General features: G+C 33.7%; 1 protein-coding gene across 4 annotated transcripts in view; it reads right to left on the bottom strand.

The window, feature by feature from the left end:
- The window catches only part of BRINP3 (BMP/retinoic acid inducible neural specific 3), a 399028-nt gene that overhangs the window by 66716 nt on the left and 311133 nt on the right, over nt 1-21179 (bottom strand). For all 4 annotated transcript variants that reach the window (XM_059413324.1, XM_059413327.1, XM_059413325.1 and 1 more), the window contains one exon: nt 3548-3770. In XM_059413324.1, the coding sequence (XP_059269307.1) occupies nt 3548-3770 (223 nt within the window). The remainder of the gene's footprint in view (nt 1-3547; nt 3771-21179) is intronic.

The following is a 21179-nucleotide window of genomic DNA, read 5'->3' as shown; positions in this document are numbered from 1 at the left end:
ATATGGGTATCAAAATGTTAGTTCCATACAGTTCTCATTAACCAAAAAATGCCTTTCTACTTTTGTTTTTTTTTTAACAATTTGAAATGTAAGGAGCAGTCTTTCCTTAGGGACTGATACAAAAAGAGGTGAAGGTCCAGTTAAGCCCACGTGCCAATTTGTTAAACCCCACTCTTGAGCATATATAGGAAGTGCACGACATATTTCTCAGATAAGAATAACATAGACCTAAACTTATTTTACCCTGTGATGTTAGAGAAGGGATTTTATCTTATCTCATCTTCCACTATTAATGAAGAAGAGATAATTTCATAAAAACATTTTAATCAATTCCTAGTGGTTTGCTGCTACCTGCGTATATTGGCTCAGGAGAGCCAATTATGCATATCACAAGAATTGGCAAATGCTATAAATTAGGATTTTTATCCCCCCTAGAAAGTTGGTTGTTAAACTTTTACCAACATACATTCAATGTACTATTTCTAAGTATCCTTGGCCATTCTGTGAAGAATATATAACAGCACAAGATAATGGAGTTGGTAACAGCACAAAATAATGGAGTTGAATCATTTTGTAGGGATTATGTATGAATATTTTTAATAATTGCTTTAATTATTTTTCTTTAATGAAGAGAGTATGTCATTGTTCCTTATCTCAAAAGTTCTAGAATAGCAGCAAAAGTATACTACCTTAAAGAAGGCAGATTACCACAGGCTTCACAATTTATTCAAGTAAGAATGAGGATTTTAATGTCACATGAATTCATGAAAGTAATAGTGATTCAGTATAAACTTGGTGAGATTGATCTGAGTGAGTATCCTGTTTTATTTCAAGGATGAATTACACCATGCACTACAAAGAAAAACTTCAACCTACATGTCTTTATAGAGAAAGTGTTAAGAAATCATCTTACTCGTTGAGGTTCATTTTGCAGGTCTCATTTTGTTTGGTTTTCCTTATTATTCCACATTTTAAACAAGACTAAGGGTGTGATGAAGGCAAGAAAAAAGCGGAGAAAAATTCCTTAAAGGAAGGACCAAAAATAAAATCTCAAATGGAAGTGAATTACAGGTATTGCTTATTTACTTACTTTTTTCAGAAAATTTTTAAAACAAACTTCACAAATATCCGAACATTTTTTTCATTGTATCCTACTAACAGATTGTAGTACCTAGTTTGTTGTTGTTATTGTTCCCTAATGTCATTTTATAACATTCTATTAAAATTGAAAAAAAAAGAAAAAGCAAAACGGAAATAAATCCCACATTCCTAGTAAAAGAAGAATTGTGATGGAAAGAAATTCTAATTCAACAAAATCTTTTATCTAGCAAGAAGTCTGCATTTTGTGTGTGTGTAATGAGTGATAGCCAACATAGGAATTATGCTTAATTAAAAAAAGAGAAAGTTAAGGAAAGCCTCTGGTGATCTCTGACTTACTTAGGTTAAAAGTATTAGAGAACCAATATATATTTCTATAGTTTATTAAATTTAGTTCCATTTATTTTTCATTTAGTACCAAATAATGTATCTTTCTTTTATTCCTTTTTATCATCTTTATTTTACTCTGCTTATTTATTCTGTATAGATCCAACTTGGATTGTTTCATATTTTCATACTTTTCTTACAAATCCTGTACTTTCATGACATCTTTGTATGTTTAAGTTTTATTTATTTTTACTAGAATTAATGCAGCTCTCATGATATATTTTATCCCACTATCTGTTCACTTTCAGTTTCCATTTCTCCCCTCACCCCTTAAACATATCTTCAGATTCTATGTATTTTTCCTTTTTTTTTTTTTTTAAAGGTTTATTTATTTTAGAGACAGAGAGGGAGAGAGAGCACAAGAGGGAGGAAAAGAGATTTGGAAGCAGACTCTGCCATGGGCAGCATCCCACTTTAAAATAAATGTACTGGGAAGGGCTCCATCTCATGATCCTGAGATCACAACCTAAGCGGAAACCAAGAGTTGGAGGCTTAACCATCTGTGCTGCCTAGGCACCCCGTATTATATTCCAATCTCACAATTTTACATGCACTGATAATTGCCATTCCAGTTGTTCAAATTTCTCCTGGACTTCAGATGTTTATTTCCTGCTCTAGCTGTATTTGTTTTGTTTAAAAACAAAACAAAGTATTAGCGAGGATGTGGAATGTTTGGAACTATCACTCCACAATGTTTGGAACTGTCACTGGCTGGTGGAAATACAAAATGGAGCAACCACCTTTGAAAACATTTTGGCATCAACTCAAAATCTTAAATATAAAGTTATCTTATGACATCAATTTCACTCTTAGGTATATACCCAAGAAAATAAACAACCAAGTCCACTTAAAAAAAATGTACACGAATGCTCACAGCAACATTATTCTTACTAGCACAAAAGCGGAAACAACCCAAACGTCTATCAACAAATTAATGGAGAATACAAATGTGATGTACCCACACCGCTGATACTCTCTACAATACAGATAAACCTGAAAGCACTACACTATGTAACAGAAGCCAGTCACAAAAGACCATGTACTATATGACTCTATTTATATGAAATGTTAAAAATAGGCAAATTCTTGGGACAGATAGTAGATTAGACAAATTTCTAGAGGCAAATATCCCCTGGCTGGGTGTGCTAGTGTGGGGAAGGATTGCTAATTGATACTAGGTTGCTTTTTGGGACAACAAAAATGTTCTTAAAATGTGGTATTTGCATAAATTTTGAGTATTCTAAAAACTTCTGAATTACAAAAATGATGCCAATGATTTATTTTGAAATTTGACTTTGAAAAGATCTATAGACTTTCAGTTTTGTTTTTTTTTTTTCTTCAGTGAAAAAATCTGTAATAATAGATTTCTTGAGAAGAAATCTATTACAAGCATTATGTAACAGAGATACTAACATAGATAAAAGTTTGGTGATATTTTCCTATATTTCCCTTAGCTTTTTATTTGCTGTATTTTTCTAAAAATCTGACTTCAAATAAATAAATACAACTTCTCAAAGTAATTGTTGCAAAATCCAAAAACTGTGCTTCACAAAATTAGCTCAGACACAAATATTTTGAGTCTGTCATTATTCATATAAATTGTTACAGGTTTTTCCAGCAATTTTCAGAGATTCATGTAGAATGAGGTTGATTCATGTTTATTCATGTTACTATGAGCACAGCTCAAAGAAAATGAACTTTAAATTCTTTTATTTGAAAATTATATATTGAGAAATTTCACTGCATGATCCTGCTTACTCCCTCTGCTTACAATATAGCTGTAGGGTTTGTGCTTTTCTATTCACTGTAATACAATTATTAGTTAACTACCCCACGAAACAGAATGATTTCTTGATTCTGATAATAAAAGAAAATGAAAAACAAAGAAGTGTCAGTACACGGGTTCTCCATTGGATTATTGCTTTAGAAAATACAATTTGTTATTCTGAGACTTAAAAGAAAACACCATGCTATGTATATTTTCATATCTGCATTCAGAAAATAAAGAGAGCTCACTGTCAAAACAATATCCTTTGTTGTCTATATGCCACAAATGTCTTACCTTTGTCTTGGCAAGCTGATGAGGGGTTGTTTATGACACCTCTTGCTAAGGCTAAAGAGCTTGTGTACAATTTTCTGAGCCTTTAGGAATAGTTGCTTCATGCTGTTCTCCAGTTGTTCATAGCGGCGCTGAAAATTAGAATCCATTGTCCACAAATGCATTATGGTAGATGTGTTGAGGAAATAATTCATGGGTAGCCTTTTCATAAAGAACTTGAATTCATCTGGAAAAATGTTAAAATTCCATACTTTAATACAACAATTATTTTTCCTTTTCCCCAAACACATTTAATATGTTAATAGAAAAACAAATACTATTGTTTTGTGTGTAGCAAATTAATAGCAAGTTGCGATTTTTTTTGATGCTTTAGAATTGTTTTCTTTTTTATTCCCCTTAAAATAGAACTTTCATGGTAAAAGATAATTAAAATAATTTGCACTAAAACAAATAGTGTGGCCAGAAAGTTTAAGCTGAATTTAATTTTTCCATGTTCTCCTTTCAATGGTATTTGAATGAACTTTCTCCCACAAGTAGAAGTCATTAATCTAGCTTTCATTTTTGGCATTAGTATCAATACTTCTTTCTAGGTTTTTTATGTTAAAGAAATATTTTCATTACTCAGTATAGAAAATGTATATTCATTACTAAGTGATCATATTAATGTTCAAAGAAAAAGAGAAAGCTTTTAAAACAAAAAAATACAATAGTCAACCATGAATTCTGGTTAAACAAAAAAACTAACAAAATAGTTAAAAGCAAACTGTATACCAAAGAGAAAAGTTTTTAAAGAATTTAAAGCTCTAATTCTGGCTTTGTTTTTATGCTGATAATTATCATATCTGAAATTGTTTTCTTCTCAAATGTCTGATTAACCAACAAAGAAACAAAAGTCAATGCTACACTAAAGTAAGCAATCATCTCACTGTCTATTAATTATCTAAATACAAAAGGTAGCTGAGACAACAGCCAAAAGATGCAAACAACCCAACTATCCATCCATAGATGAATATATATACTAATTATGATATACATAAATGAATATTGACTCATAAAAATAAAATGAAGTTCTGATACATGTCACAGCATGAATAAACCTTGAAAATATATAACTGAAATAAGCTAGATCAGAAAAAAAAGACAAATATTATATGATTCCACTTATATAGAATATCTAAAATATTCATGTTCCATGAGATAAAAAATAGATTAGAGCGGTGCCTGGGTGGCTCAGTGGGTTAAGACTCTGCCTTCAACTCAGGTCATGATCTCAGTGTCCTGGGATCAAGTTCTGCATTAGGTTCTCCGCTCAGTGGAGAGCCTGCTTCCCCCTCCCTCTGCCTGCCTCTCTGCCTCCTTGTGATCTCTCTCTCTGTCAAATAAATAAATAAATACATACATAGTTAAATAAAATCTTTAAAAAAATAAATTAGAATTTACCAGGGGGTAAGGAACGAGTGAATACATTATTGCATATTAGCTACACAATTTGTGATGATGAAAACCGTTTGGAAAAAAGATTGGAGTGACAATTTTACAACATTGTTAATGTAACTAATGTCACTGAATCATACAGATAAAATGACAAATTTTATGTTATATAATTTTACCTCTATTAAAACATTTTCATACACCAAGAAGAGATAGTATAGCCTTTCCCCCGCCTCACTTTTTCTTCCAAAGCAAATATGAAGAGGGACTCAAAAAAAAAAAAAAAGCAAAAACAAAACAAACAAAACCCAACTCTTTCTATTGCTTTTACTATTTCTTTAAAACATCAGTTTTGTTAAGAATATCATGTTGCACCCATTTCACTGTAGTAGATGACTGAGTTACCTCCCCACAAAAAGCAGGAACCCACAACAAGATTTCTAAAGTGTTTTCAGTGGCTAAAGAAGTATTATTTGGCAAGTGAGACAGATGATATTTTAGTCATTATTCTACCCATCAAAAAGTTACATAGTATGCATTAAACCTTAGCCTCTCCTTGCCTTCAATTCCTCTTCTGAAACTGAATTTTTCAGTGTACTTTGTGGATGATAATGTCTCATTTCACTTTAAAATTGTATGATGTTATAAACAGCTTTTTAAATCACCATTTAGTTAGTTTTAAATATACAACTCAAAAACAGTTGTTTTAAATGTTCTGTTGCAGCTACTTTTATTTAACTGGAATTGGACAAGGTGTGTCAATAGCCATTTCTAGGTTGTGTGTCTAACACAATGTTTTAAAACCTCCAAATTATCATTTCTTTATGCCATTCACTTGGGCAAATTACATTAATACATATACATATTTAGAGCAATTAATTTGTATTTATTTTATGTATTAGAGCTATTTCAGTATTCAGATCCAGACTCTTCATCAATGCTACAAATACAACTTTTTGGCAATTAATAAAAAATTACATTCGTGTATATTGGAGTTATTACTTCATCTAGAGCAAATGAATACAGAGCTCTGGCATCTTTTGGACATTTATGGCATCAACTTTTACCAGAAGAAGAAGGAAAACGTAAAATAAAAGGAAAAAAGTGATTTATGAAGGAAGCTTTTTGAAGATGTATCCATTTGATATGCTTTAATCTTTTTTTTTTAAGTAAGCAGGGTATAAATAAGAGATGCATTTTAAAATTCCAATTTCACAGTACCCTACATTTCGTTTGGTCCCATATGTCTCTTTTGAGAAATTCCCTCTTTTGAATAAAAGAATTGATGCATGGAAATTGGAAAGCATTTCTTGGATTATTCACAGAGCAGATGTCGCCACTTTGAAAACTAATCATTCATTTCATTGTCATCTTTTACTTGAACACTTTTGATAAGACTTTATTGTTTCATGGCTAGGCATATTTTAATTATTTTCATTGTTTGTTCTAATACTATTCTGAAAGTCTCTAAATTAGTAAATTTTATTCAAATTAAATAATGTTTTAAAATGAAATGTATTTTATATTACCAAAGTGTATGTAATATTATATGTCAGCTGAAAACCATCACTATGTAATTTCTAAGAAACACAGTTTTAACATGGCACTTGAATAATTACTTCATTATGAAGTCATTAAGAGTCACTACTGACAGTCATTCAAAACATTTATTAAACACCTGTTGTGCACAGAGCATACAGATGTTTCGGTCCATGAGAGCGACCATGGATAAACCTTTCATCTTATTTTTTTAAATGGCAAATGATTTGAGATAATTTCTGATATTAAAATAACATCTCCCATTTCTGAAATTCATTCTACATAGAAGTCAAGAGAATCTCCAGAAATATTTATCTTTTCTTTTATGCTTGGTAAGTAGTAAAATCCATATTTATAGAATGTGGACATGAGATTTGAATGATACAGAAGAATTGTTATATTAGCGATTTATGTAACTACAAAAAGAAAATACAATGATTTGGGGAGCAAAATAACATTTTATCCTACAGTTGTTGCCAAAAGCCATTTTGAAGGTCAAGTACTATTGCTTTTCAAGTGGCAAGTAAACAATGACTAGCCATACATTTGGGGGTGAGTAAATTTGTAAAAAAAAAACAAATTAATGTTATATAAAAATGACCCAGAAAAACTAAATTTAATTTCTAGGTTATTAGAGAGTCACTAATCCAGAAATACCTGTTAAGTATGTACTAACTGAGTACTTTTGCTCAGCATGGTCTTGAGGACTACGGAGAAACAAAATAATACAGCAACAATAATAATAAACACACTCTTGCTTGCAGGAATGTATAGTCAATTGGTCTTAACAAAACGAATTCACATGAAGCAAAGAATAATGTGGAGAAAAATGCACGATGTGAATGAACTCTGCAGAGGCAAAGAGAATTAGGCTAGGTGACTCTTTTCCAGTAAGTTATAGAGGACTAGAGAGCCATCATCTTGACTCTCTATACTGCTACTACTTCTCTATTAAAAATGAAGTATTTTTTTTAAATAGTTGAACAAGTTTTGATCCTTCTCTCTCCTTTCCCCTGATAGTAACTCTAGTTAACACCCAATATTTAATTAGCTAATTTTGGAACTAATTTGTTCTCCCCCATCCCAATCTCCCTTTGTCTCTCTCATTAGTTCTTACTTTGACAAGAACTCTTTTAAGTGCTTTAAATATTAATTAATTAATTAATAATCCCTCCACTAATCCTTCATGTAAATTTTACTGACTTTATTATGTTTGTAGAATACAGATGATCTTTACTTTCTTACCTCTAATGTTAGCAAAAATTTTTATTAATATCTAAGGCATTAACATACTGAGCTTATGTATTTATATGTTTGTACTCTATTCTCATGCTTCACAATTGAATTAAATAGGTAAGAGTAGAAAACTGAAAGTTTCAGGGTATAAAATAACCAGTCATAAATAGGTAAACCCTGATTTATGTTTCTGTCTATATTGATTAGCATGAAAATCACTGACCAATATTACTGATTATGTATTTTTAAATATTCAGAATCTCTGTTCAGAACTGATTTAGAGTATATTTTCAAAGGTGCTGTGCATTCTTTTTTTTTTTTTTTTTTCTTTTTAAGGAGGCCTCTGACCCAGTGTGGAGCTTGATGCAGGACTTGAACTCATAATCCTGAGATCAAGAAGCTTAACCAATTGAGGCACCCAAGTTCCTCCTAAAGCATTCTAAATTTTTTTAGAGCTTCGAGAACATATACTTTACTTCCTCAAAATTGTAGAAAAGTAATCAAGTATTTTTCATTATTATTTAGAAATTTTTTTGAGTTATAAATACATGAAAATAATCCAGAACAGAATCTGCTTCTATTAGAAAGCAGGACTATGGTTAGGAAGGACTGAGGGAGGAAACTGGTGTTTTTGTGAATTCATATGAATGTGTTATTTGATTAAAATTGAAATAAATATTGTGAATTAATATAAAAAGCCTAAAATACTACTGAATTATCAATGCACTATGTGCATGTCTTACGTGTACGACATTTTAAAAAAGTGATCTTATTTAATTGTTTGTTAATACAAAAGTAAAATCCTGTTGGTTCACATTTCATGCATTTTTTTTCTGAAAAATTAACATATTGAGACAATCAAAGTATCTTTTCAGTAGAAATGACCATGCTTTATGGATAACAATTTTAATTATTCTGAAAGTATAGAAACAGTCTCATCATCATAATAAAATATTGTATAGTATCTAGCAAAATAAGCAGGGAACAGGCATCTTAAAATGAAAGACGGTAACAGACCAAAAAATGTGGGTCAGATATATTCGAAGAATCTATGAAACATTGTTTTTAAACAGAATCATCATTTCTGATTTTGTGACACTACCAATCTAATGCCTTCAAATACAACTCTCCTGCTTATGGTTGGGAATGCAGGATTTTCTGAAATAATACATATTAATAACAACTGCAGTAACACAAATTTCCTATAAGCAATGAGCTAATGAAACAAACACGACTTCCATACCCTGAATGCTGTACTGTACCCCGAACACATGGAAAAATATATCCTGTTTCTATGGCTGGATTTTAATTTATAAATCTGTTGGTTTAGTCTGAAATAGATTTATCCTTATGTTAAGTATTACCTCCAGAGCTGAGAAATAAACATCAAATTATTCCCTTCACGGGTCTTCCAAGTTATTGCCCAACTGGAACACCCTGTTAGAAGTTACTTTTTGTTTCTCGAGACCTAGTTTTCTAGAAGATACCATGGATTCTTTTATCTTCTGATTTTCACTTGCAAATATTTGGCTTAATTAATGGCAAACCTTGACACCACAGAAATTGTGGCCTTAAGCAGGTAACATATGAAATTGAGAAACGAGTGGGGATGTGAGTAGGAAGAGGGCTGATGTGAAAAAAAGTTGAAAGAGAGAAAATCCAGGTCATCAGTATCCTGAATGGCAGAAAGTTCTCAAGGGTGGAAATGAAAATCTGATCCCCGAGGGAGTACAATGAATACAGATTTTGACCCCCTCCATAATTCTGACTGTAATTATTCAATTTTTACTTTTACAAAGTTTTTTTTTTTTAAACTATCCAAACATTTCATAAGGGCTATTTGAATGATTTGTATCAGTTCAAGAATCTTTCCAACCTCTACAGTGAATCACTGGTATGACTTTGAGTGGCCACATATCAGTGCAAGTCTCTTCACACCATTCTGTAAGTCATGGGTATAGAATTCGTACTGAAATTGACAAAATACTATAATGCTGCCTAAGGTAAATGGCAAGCCTGTTCAATAGCTTGTGAATGGCCGATTTTATGAGGCTACAAAGTGATGAGTCCAAAAGGGCATAAATCTAAAACTGACCCTAATTCCCCAGCAGCTGCACAGAAGTAAGTTGTGTTTTTCCTGCTTTCCTTTTCTCTGAAAGACACAGCACATTTTTATATTAAAATACTTTAATACAGTGAGCCAGGTGATTTGGCCTTCATTGGGTTGCCCTGTTTTTGGAACTCCTTTTGGAATGTTTGAGAATTACCCAAGCAGAGCTTTAACTAGAAAACCTTCAAGACTCAGGTCTTGCCTTTCCCAGTGCCCATGCAGAAGAGAGTAGGGGCATCATATAAACTTTAGGAATCTGTTGTACCCACCCAGATTTTGAATCTTAAGCTGTTGATGCAATAGTAAAGAAGATGCCCAGAGCAATTGCCTTAGGAAGTAGTGGTTACAGCAGCAATGGTAGTGTTTGGAACAGTCTAACATTTATTGCAGTTAGCAGTGATGACCTCACTAAATAAATCTTGTGTAAAACTTCGGCTTCATCTTGACTATATGTGGCACGAGTATGCCTCTCTAGGTTACTTGATGATTCCTAATGCTATATAATATCCTTTAATGAATTTCTTATCAGATTAGGTTGGTTAGAGCCTGTTTTTCTTACTTGCAGCAAAGAATCTGCCAGACTGAAGTCATTTGGCAATAGCTTTCATGAGCAATAGGGACAACATATACTTGGTGTCCTACACTAGTTGAGACAGAGGCTTTTTAAATCCATATGGTATTACGAGTGGAAGTCTACCAATAGAAATACCACCTGTGCTCATCTAGAATGTGTAGAAACAGCATTTGAGACTATATGCTTGCATAGAACTGCATGCAGAACATGAAAAATGCAAAGACTGAGGGTGAGTTGGTTACTACAAATAAAGATGGCTTGCTCAGAGACCTCAAATGCCTACACTTTCTTCTCAAAGAATAGAATGAATGCTGGAGACTTTCAAAGACTGTGCTAAAGTCCTCTTTTATCTCTTGCAGCTGTAGGGCTTCAAAACCAAACTTTGATCCCAAGATTGAATTTAAATTCCTGACAGATCTGTTAAATTAAAGTTAGAAAGAACACTGATTGGGAAGGCATGGGAACATGGGAACTGGAAGGTAGATCTACTGGAGGACTGAAATTAACTAGGAAAAATTTAAAGCACTAATTATGAATGCTTGTTTCCTTGCCCCCAAGAAAGAGCACCTTCTTTTTTGTCTCACAGACATACTGTCTTGCTTTCAGCCTTTGTAATAATCTTAATCAATGCAGTGACCTTCACTGGGAAGCCAAAATTCATCACACCCCACTTCCATCACCCATCAGGACCCAGGGGGGTTTTTGAAGCTATGCTAAGATTAATTTTCCAATAGACTATCAAGAATTTGCTAATTTTTATTGGAGAAAACATTACACATGTTGGTGAAAAGAATGCTGACATCTCTGATGAATCCTATAGCTGTTTTCTGTTGGCTGGGATGCCAGTGTGAAAATCTGGGTGAAATCAGAAAATTCTCATTTCAATCAGGATACAATTAATACTCTGTGACTGAGTCCTGGGAGCAGCTGTTAATCATCAGAGCTACAATGAACAGAGGTATTGTGATATGCAACAGGTCCAGTGTGCTACTTGGAAAGATCTAGCCTAGGAATTTTATAGGTTATTCATCAACTCATGGTACCAGGGATTTAAATATAGGACCATTGCCCTGAGGTCCTATTTGATTTGTATAACTGGAAAACAAAATTAAATCTGGTGATGAAGACCTGACTTGAGTCATCAGGAGAGAGAAGAATGAGGCCCTATTGAATTCCCAGTCCTGAATTATTTCAAAGACTCAGAACTCCTATAACACAGTTTAAGTGGGGCAAATCTTTCCTTTTCATTGTGAATTAATTCTTAGGGCTCCTGAATGCCAGACTATTCCAGGAATCAGTGTGCTGCCTTATAGAAGTAAGACAGTAAATGGGATTTTCCCTGAGTCCCCCTCAAATTAGGCCCAGTGGGACCTTAACTCATGCCATGTTCATTTTCCCAGTCCCTGACTAAAGAATTAGAATAGGAGAACATTGGCTTCCTAACGTATGATGAAATAAGGTCTATTAAGATAAGAAGGACAAAATGAAGCTTCCCTTTTCTACCAAAAGGCTAAATTTGAAGTGATATTGCTTGTTTTGTATACTTGACAAAATTGCAGGAATTAGAGATCCATTCAGTACTGAAAATTGTGAGGATGCTATTCATACCCCATCTCCAATTAACTCACCATGTTGGCTACAGCTTAATCATAGAGGAACTCTAATTAAGACTGCTATTCCAGATGTGGTAGCTTACTGGTGGCATGACTCCTGGCACTAGGGATAGAACTTCTTCTCTGGTACAAACTGTTTTCTCTATCATTGTCAACAGAGAATATACCAGAAGCAGTTTTCTTTCATGTGTCAGGTACAAGAGTTAAACATTTTCATTGTATCCTGAGGTTCAATCATTTCATAGCCTCTGTGGTACAATTTATTTCATGGGAGCATAGATCATCTCTTCATGCCACAGGAAGTATTTTGCTAACGACGTCATACTGAAAAGATGTGAAAAACACAAGTAGCCGTTATGCTGGCTGCGGGTCCATACCTTAGCTGTATACAAGGACTACAAATAAATCTAATGACAACTGAGGCACTCAATGCCTGCATGAAATTTCTAAGTCAGTGGTCCTGGCACTTTTGGATATTCCCTCCAAAATGAAGAACAGGTAATGGCTCCTTCAACAACCTTCATAACAAAGGTGTACAAATGTTGGAAGTTGCATCAAATGAATTATCTAGCAATATTACTGAGAATGATGAATTCAATAATCTGTATTGGAGTATCAGAGGGCCCAGTTGTAGATCCTTTGCTCCTTGATGTCCTCAAGGAATTGCTCTTGTTGTGTGATTTAAGGAATATTCCTGGCATAGCCTCTGAGTCAGAACTTCCAGTCCTCCTGCTGATTCTGTGAACTATCCAATCCATATCTTCAAATAAATTCCTTTTCTACTGTGGTCAGAATCTGTTCTTGAAAGAATGTTGACTGATGCTGTTAATTGAGACCGTAAAGGTAATTATAATCTAGAGCTTAACAAAAGTATAACAAATATTTATAGAGTTTGTGTTGTGTGCCTATCACTGTGCTAGTTAACTGTTAAAACTACAATCATAATTATTGTAGCTAAAGCAATAGTATTTTCTTCATGGGTTTTCCGTGTAAATTAAATTAATTACCATGAAAACTCAATAAAATACCTCATATAATTAGTGATAAATGGTAGCTATTATTCTTCTTATAATTTATTCAGTGTTTCTGTGTGTGCTATGCTGGACACTTTACATGAATTATCTCATTTAATTCTTACAACAGTCCTTGGGGATAGGTGCTATTATATTCTTCATTTGTTCAAAGTGACAGTTTTTAATTAGAGTTCAAAACAAGCCAATTTTGATTAAAAAAATGACTCCTACCTTAAAAAAAAAACACAAGAGAGTTAACAGGGGGAAATATTATTATTCTCTACATAAAAATATTTTGTTTGGTAGACTACACAAAAGCTATTATATCTAACCTTATAGCAACACAATAGGACAGGCCAGTTTAACTGAGATGTAATATGAAACTAATTTGAATTATGGAATTATTGGACAGAGACAACTATGAGAAAAAAATGAAGACAATAATAGACTCAAAGAAATATAAAAGGTGAGCTCATTTTATATTTCTCTGAGAGTTGGGACAACATTTTACTTTTCTTTGTATTTTCCCCTTCCAAAAGCCCAAGACAATACATTACATATAGTATGAATTAAGTATATATTTCTTAATGGGCTAAACCAATTGACAAGATCCAAAGAGAAATAGTCGAAGCTAAATATAAACATATACAGAATAATTCATTTGGAAAGGCAGAGTTTGAGTTTATATAAAATACGAAGTTAAGAGTTACCCATGTGGGAAAACAGAATTGAAATAATATGTGTGTTATAATTCTAAGCCTGAATATTACTATGGAAAAAGGGAATTCAGGTTGAAAGCAACATTGCAAAATAAAAATATAGATAAATTTCTTAATTTATGGGTGAAAAATTGGCAAATGAATTGCAGATGGTGAAATTATAGTACAGGTAATTTTCAGAATATTGTTAAATATTGCAAATGTCTTGTAAAAAATTAAGCATTGTTTAAAAGCAAAAGTAAAATTACATATTCACGATTGCATAAGGAAAATGTACATTCGGTATCTTCTAAGTATCAAGTACTCCTGTAGGCACCAAATTCTCTTAATTCTACACAATAGTTATTGCTATGTTCTATGGTAAAAATACTAAAACCATGACTTGGAGATGTTGAATACACACCTCTAGATATGAAGCCCTGTAAGTAATACCTAGAGAGAAACTGTGGAACTCACAAGCAACGTCTGTCTATGAGATCGAGTTCATTAGAAACCATGTGCCTACTATCAGACAGAGAAAGGGTAATGTTGGTGGGAAGTAAGAGCCTTTACATCATATACCCTTTCAATAGCCAGCAATTCACAAAAGATACACACTTTCTCTTAAAGTAGGAAAAGCCCATCTAGCATCACCCTCCCTTGTCCATTTTTTGCAGCAGTTTTAATTCTTTTCTTTTTTTTTTTTTTTTAAGATTTTCTTTATTTATTTGAGAAAGAGAATGAGAGAGAGCATCAGAGGGTAGAAGTTCAGAGGGAGAAACAGACTCCTCATGGAGCTGGGAGCCTGGGACTAGATCCCAGGACTCAGGATCATGACCTGAGCTGAAGGCAGTCACTTAACCAACTGAGCCATCCAGGCACCCTTCATTCCTTTTCAATAATTCAAGTGGAAGCCAAAGAAATTTAGTATTTTTCCTACAAGCACAGGTCTACAGAAAAGCTGAGTTAGTACTTAAACTAAGAACTTTCACCCATAACTTGTACTTTGTATACTGTGTTGTTATTCTTATTATTGTTGTTATTAGTAAAAATACATGAAAATATAATCATTAAAATAATACTAATGCACATATTATTTAACTATTATGAAGTATTTTCAGATAAGACAATTATAAAATTATTAAACAAAAACACCATTTTTTAAATAAGGTTCAGTTTGGCAATTACCAGTAAGCATAAAGAATATTATGCTATTCTGTTACAGTTTATTCCCAGGAAAATTCCAAGTATAGGTAGGACTCTCAATGCACTCTGGAGAGATTATCTGAGTCCCTGGATATTTGACAGAAGTTTAAGGCATTGTTTTAGAGCTTTGGAAAATCTAACTTTAACAAAGGGTAAACGCACCCTTCAAATAGCCAAACCTCTGGGGGAAAAAAGCAACAAAGTTCCTGCATGGAAACAACAGGGAAACTATTAAGACGAGGAGATTATCTCCAGCAGCTAAATAGAAGTCTCTACACACATCTAGGAAGTTTGGAGAAGCCAGGCCGTTACGTGGCTGTATGATACTCATTTGAAATCTGCTTTAATTTTTCTTCCTTTCTTGTAAAAGTCTTACATATAATTGAAGTTATCTGCTAGCGTAAAAAATATATGATAAAACCTTCAGTAAGACAGAGTCAGTGCCTATGATGACAAATAAATGCTTGAACATATGTTTGTATGTATCCGCATGCATAAAATTGATATAGGTATTCTTATATATAAGATAGTAATTTAGGTTGTATACTTCTACTAACTCCTTCATCAAATATTTATATATTCGCTTTTGTGTAGAATTAAGAGATGTTATGTTCTCTACTTTCATTATGCATGAAATGAAAATATATCCTCATAGTTCTTAATTTTTGAAGGATTGTTTACCTAGATTCAATTAACCAAATGTGTTTTGTACTGCGTGCCCCCAATACGTTATTTATAATATGACCTAAGTTTGTTGAGAACTTGACATTTTTTAAATAAAAACAATATCTGATTCTGCCAATTGTTCATGCTTATTCTATTTATTCCCAATCAAAACTTCTCAGACCTGCCATTTACATGTCACAGACTACTGGCAGTTGTAGGCAGTTATTTGCTATGGATTTGGCACCATCATCACCCGTCTTCCCCGACATCCCTTTCCTTGAACAGTTCTGGGATAGAATTTACCAGTCAGAGAAACTTGTGGGATGTGGAAGTTGGATATGAAGTGGAAACCACTATTCTCAGAAGTTTATTCCAATAAACACACGACAGAGACAGTCCTTCCCCAAATTCAGTGACATGGTGGCTTCTACAGATTGAGCCTTTGTCACAAAAATTGCTACTTGCCCAGAAGAAGCAAGACCCAAACACCTCTCCACAGGCTGCATCTTCAATCGCTAGAAGCATGCGGCCTCTGGGACCTATCCACAGACTCCGGCTTTTCCATCAGTTCCAGGGCTTCCAGAAAGCGGATTTAGCTGTCTCTCTCATTCTGTCTATCCCTTTTATTTCCTCCTTTTCCAAGTTCCTTCCTCATGTAAGCATTATGTCCCATTCCGAGCCCCTTGTTCCCCTGTGCTTTTAGGGGTTTTATTTTACTAAGTTCAGATGAAGAAAGCTGGTGAAACAGCCGTGGCCGGTTTCCTGCCATAGCCATTGTCTCTTGGAGAGCACCGGTGTTATTGCTGACAGCAGTGGGACCAAATATAAAACGATTTGCCCTCTCTGGTGCATCTGTAACAACATCCGGGCCAGTGAAACAAAAGCAGCAATCTGCAGGGGTTGGATGGGGGGGTTGTGTCAGGGGTACAGATAAAGTTTTGCTTTTCAGATTTTGGTATTGTTCTTCTTCCTTCCAGGCCTTTCCTGCATCCTCCTGAGTGAAATGCAGGCCTGAAGGTGAAGCAACTGTATTGTAACTATGAGAGAAAACCCGGCGGCAAGGAGAGACTTTGTTCTACGTCTCCTCTATTCCGTGAAGCGACACAGGCACCACCATCCCTCTCTGAAATGCATGGATTATTGTAACTGAGGATGGACCAGAAAAAGACCCACCGTCTGCTTTCGTGAGCTTCTTACATTCTTAGAAATCACGGACGACCCTATGGATTTTTGTTCATGTGGGATAATTTATAGGTATTTACCAAGTTAAATATCTATTTGGTAATTCATGTAAAATAACAGTAATCAACATTTTACATATAAGCAACATATTCTGAAAAATAACTATATTTTGAGACAAAAATATATTTTTTTAAAAGATTGGCATTATTTCACAGTTTTCCAAATGTCTTTAACTATCTTGTTTAAGAGAAAACATCTGATTCTCATATCTGTTCCTGCATTCAATTTTTTGCACTATCACATACCAGGAAGCTTCTAGACATCTCCACTATATGCTCATAAGAGAATGAAAGTGAAAAAAGAAGCAGTCAGGTTTCAGGAACATTATACCAAGAGGCTTAATCTGTGGACCTCCTAAAGGTATCACAGGGACCGCCAGTTTTCCTTCGACTACACTTTGAGAAATGTTGAACAGAAGAATAATATGAGTATAAGCTGTCATATTCTAAGTTTATATATTAAGTAATGAATGCATATAATATGTAACTAACATATAAAATAGCTACATATGTTTTACATGTAATACCTTAATAATATGTTTTATATGTAATAACATTATGTATTAATGATAACAACCAATGGGACCAATTTCATAGTATGAAGCAACGTCACATTTTTTGTACTTATCAACGAAGATAGTTACACTATTAATTTGTGGGAAAGGGAATTTGTGATATTCATTCCCCAAGAATATAACACATAATGTTTCAGTTTTCAAATAATCTAAGCATAATAATCAAAAATAACAAAAATAACAAAAATCAAAAATAAAAATCATGTTAGTCTAAATTTAACTGTTGCTGCATGCTTTTTGAAAATCTTATTTTTTTTTTTTAAATCGTAAATTATTTTGGAATTACCTGGGGCAGAAAAACAAAGCCGAGACAACCATTATTTGATGATTTTCCCCAACAATGCACTGCCAAGTTTCAAAACTGGAACATCATATGTATTTGATCTGATGTAACGGTGAGCTGCTATGATCATAGCTCTGAAAATCACCATTACTATTCTTAGTGGAGAACTCTGAGAGCCAGTCATAAAAGATATAAATGATACCATATGGTGTTAGAGCCTGATGCTTTTGTAGAATCCTAGCACTGTGTGTAAGAAAAGTGGTCTAATAATGAAATCATAGCAATATTACTTCTTTCTCACAACAATATTTTCAGTAGTAATCTAAGCAATAAAAGTAATAGCAGGTCTAACACCACTGGCAATATTAAATTGAAATAGCAAATTGCAAAGCTAGTAAAATTGTTATCAGAGGGATTGATCTACAATAGAACCAATATTTCAAGCTCCCAAATAAATGTTCAATAATGTGATGCCTCACTATTGTGTAAGCATTATGATAGTAATTTACCAAAGATATATTACTTAAAAAATATCTTGCCATCTTTCATATAGTGGGACAAAACACAAAGAACTAAAATAAAAATACACTTATTTTTATGTTCCAATGGATTTTAGTTGTTCACAAAACCTTACTTAATTTCAAGGAATGTTTATTTGTATTGGAACCCATGGAAACATTAGACCCTGACCAGAAAAGTTTCTTCTCTGTACAAATAAATGCAGTCAGTATAATTATTCAAGAAAGTGTTAGGAACAATTCTCATGTTTTACAAATAAATTATAGTTTTCTTTTTTTCTATTGTAGATTAAGAGAACAAAAAGCATAATTTTTACTTTTTATAGAACACTAAAAACATTAACAGAAATCTATGTATTTAGTTATTATCAGTATCATCTATCCATCAACTCTCTATTATCTATCTTCTATTATATGCCTTGTAATTGATGGGAGAGGCTACATTTTGCTTCTAGAACAGTTTATCCACCAAAACCTACATACAAAGCAAAAACAACCCTTCTTTTTAGCTCATATTACAGGCCCGTTGGATCAGCAGTGGGTTTTACTGGATCCCAGGCTCATGGAGGTTCTACCTTCTTCTAAGTGCAAACCTTAGAACATAAGGCCTTCTTAGTCTTCACAGTAGGGGAAGAGAAAGAAGCATATGTTTTTTTGTTTTTACTGAGTTAGTGTAGAAATTCTGCACTTTACTTGTACTGATGCTTTATTTGTAACACTTGTCACTTGCAACATGTAACTGCAAGAAGACCAGGAAAAATAAAGGAGCAAATAGAGTACTGGGTAAGTATTACCATCTCGGTAGTGTACCCAGCTGATCATCAAATATCCATTTCCTCTCTTCCTCCTACATATAGAATGTACCCTATTCTCCTCAGGGGAGATAACCCAAATATCTCATCACTGTTACCAAATGCGAAGGCCATGTTATTTGAGAGATGTGAACTAACCTGTGAATCAATTTCAGATATGGATCCCATCAGTCTACAAGTCAAACTAGAGTTATTTACCATTTATGAGTTATCTATTTGCTTCTCATACCTCTGATAACGAGTGTAAGAGAGATGAAATAACCACAATAAACACTACCATTTGTAAAGAGTGTGAGTAGAAGACACATAGAAATCACTATTCACTGCACCTGAAAACTTCCAACACACTCTATGGACTCCCCATTCTGGAGGTGGGAAGTATTCCCTAATTAGGCCCTAGTTTTACTTTCTGAAAGGTTCTTCCTTTTATGATTCTCTTACCAGTAACTGAACTCACAGTTCTTGTCCAGGGATAGTTCTTAGATGTGCTACATCTCTTTACATGTTTGCCTTTCTGCCTGTCTTAGATGTAAAGAGGACTGACTACCTTGAAGCTATCAAGGTTTTAACAGAAGACCACATCCTTATCCTTATCTTTTACTGAACATGTGTCCCTTAGGCTTTCTTTTTCTTCACTTTGTAATTCTTGGACACTAGAAGCAGCTAGCTCTTTTAAGTCTGAAAACCTGAAATTTCTGGACTTTGTCCATTTCATGTCCCAAAAAAGAGCTTATTCTTTTCTGAAAGAAAGTTCAGAAGAGAGTTCATCTGTTTCTTTAACACATGGCCAAACACGGCCATTTGCAATCAACCCATAACACGAAGCCTTTGTTTTTTAATTCCTTTCCTTAGAGCTATAATTGCATGAGACAGGAGGCCTCCCCTGTAAACAGCTGCAGATGACAGCATTAGAAAAGATTACACAGGTTGACATCTTTCCTTATGATCAATCCATCGACCACTAGGCCAATATCTTCTTTGTTCGTTTGTGATTTGTCACGGAAGTGTACTTTCCCCGACATGCAACTTCAGTGGTAGTCAGGACAGACTAGGTTATGCAGTGACAACAAACCTACACACAACATAATATATGTGTCATTGCAATTATTTTGGGACTCAGTATCAAGCTATTTAAAAAAAAAATCCCTACCACTAATGCATAATTCTAATAAAAAAATAAAATTACCAAATGACAGAAATACAAGAAGTAATAAATTTTGGCAATAAATCCCACAGGCCCATATTTTACCAAACTAAAACCCAAGAAGCTCTAAACTTCAAACAAGAATTTTTAATTAATTTGACAACCACTCCTGATCTTACCTAAGTTCCTTGAGAAACAAATCTTTCCTGAAGTACCACGAGCCTATCACACAGTCTCAGGCAAGTTGGAATGTTACATAATAAGCAGTTTTTAAAAAATCATATTATTATTCTGGGGTGCCTGGGTGGCTCAGTTGATTAAGTGTCTGTCTTTTTGCTCAGGTTGTGATCTTGGGATTGAGCCCAGGGTCAGGCTCCCTGCTCAGCGGCGAGTCTTCTCTCTCTCTCTGCTTCCCCCACCAGCTTGTGCTCTTTCTTTCTTTCAAATAAATAAGTAAAATCTTTAAAAAATAGATCATGGTCTTATTCTAAAAGCTGAAATATTATAAATTCTGTAACACATATTCCTCAATGGTTCTGCATATAATAATATAAACCTGTAATTTCTAAGTCACATAGAACAATGGGATATCATGGGTTGCTGCTCGGACGTAATTCTTTGGTGTACATTATGTTTCTCCATTTTTATTATATTTAGATTTGTGAATTTTCCCACACTTAATATGTTACATTTTTCTTTCTGAATATTAGTGTATGCTGTCATTATTGTTAGTATTATAACCATATGAATTATAATATCTTTATAATTCATAAAGAGTAATTGCATTTCATATAAGCTAGTTGCAATCTCAAACTTTACAAGGGTACATTTTTATCAATTAAAAATCCAATATTTCATTATGACTTATGGCATCTGAGAAAGGGAGGAGAAGATACCTAAGGAAGTACCACGAGCCTATCACACAGTCCCAGGCAAGTTGGAATGTTACATAATAAGCAGTTTTTAAAAAATCATA

This window comes from Mustela nigripes, chromosome 10 (assembly GCF_022355385.1).
Source record: "Mustela nigripes isolate SB6536 chromosome 10, MUSNIG.SB6536, whole genome shotgun sequence".
Lineage (NCBI taxonomy): Eukaryota > Metazoa > Chordata > Mammalia > Carnivora > Mustelidae > Mustela > Mustela nigripes.
This window is presented reverse-complemented; position numbering and strand designations above follow the sequence as displayed.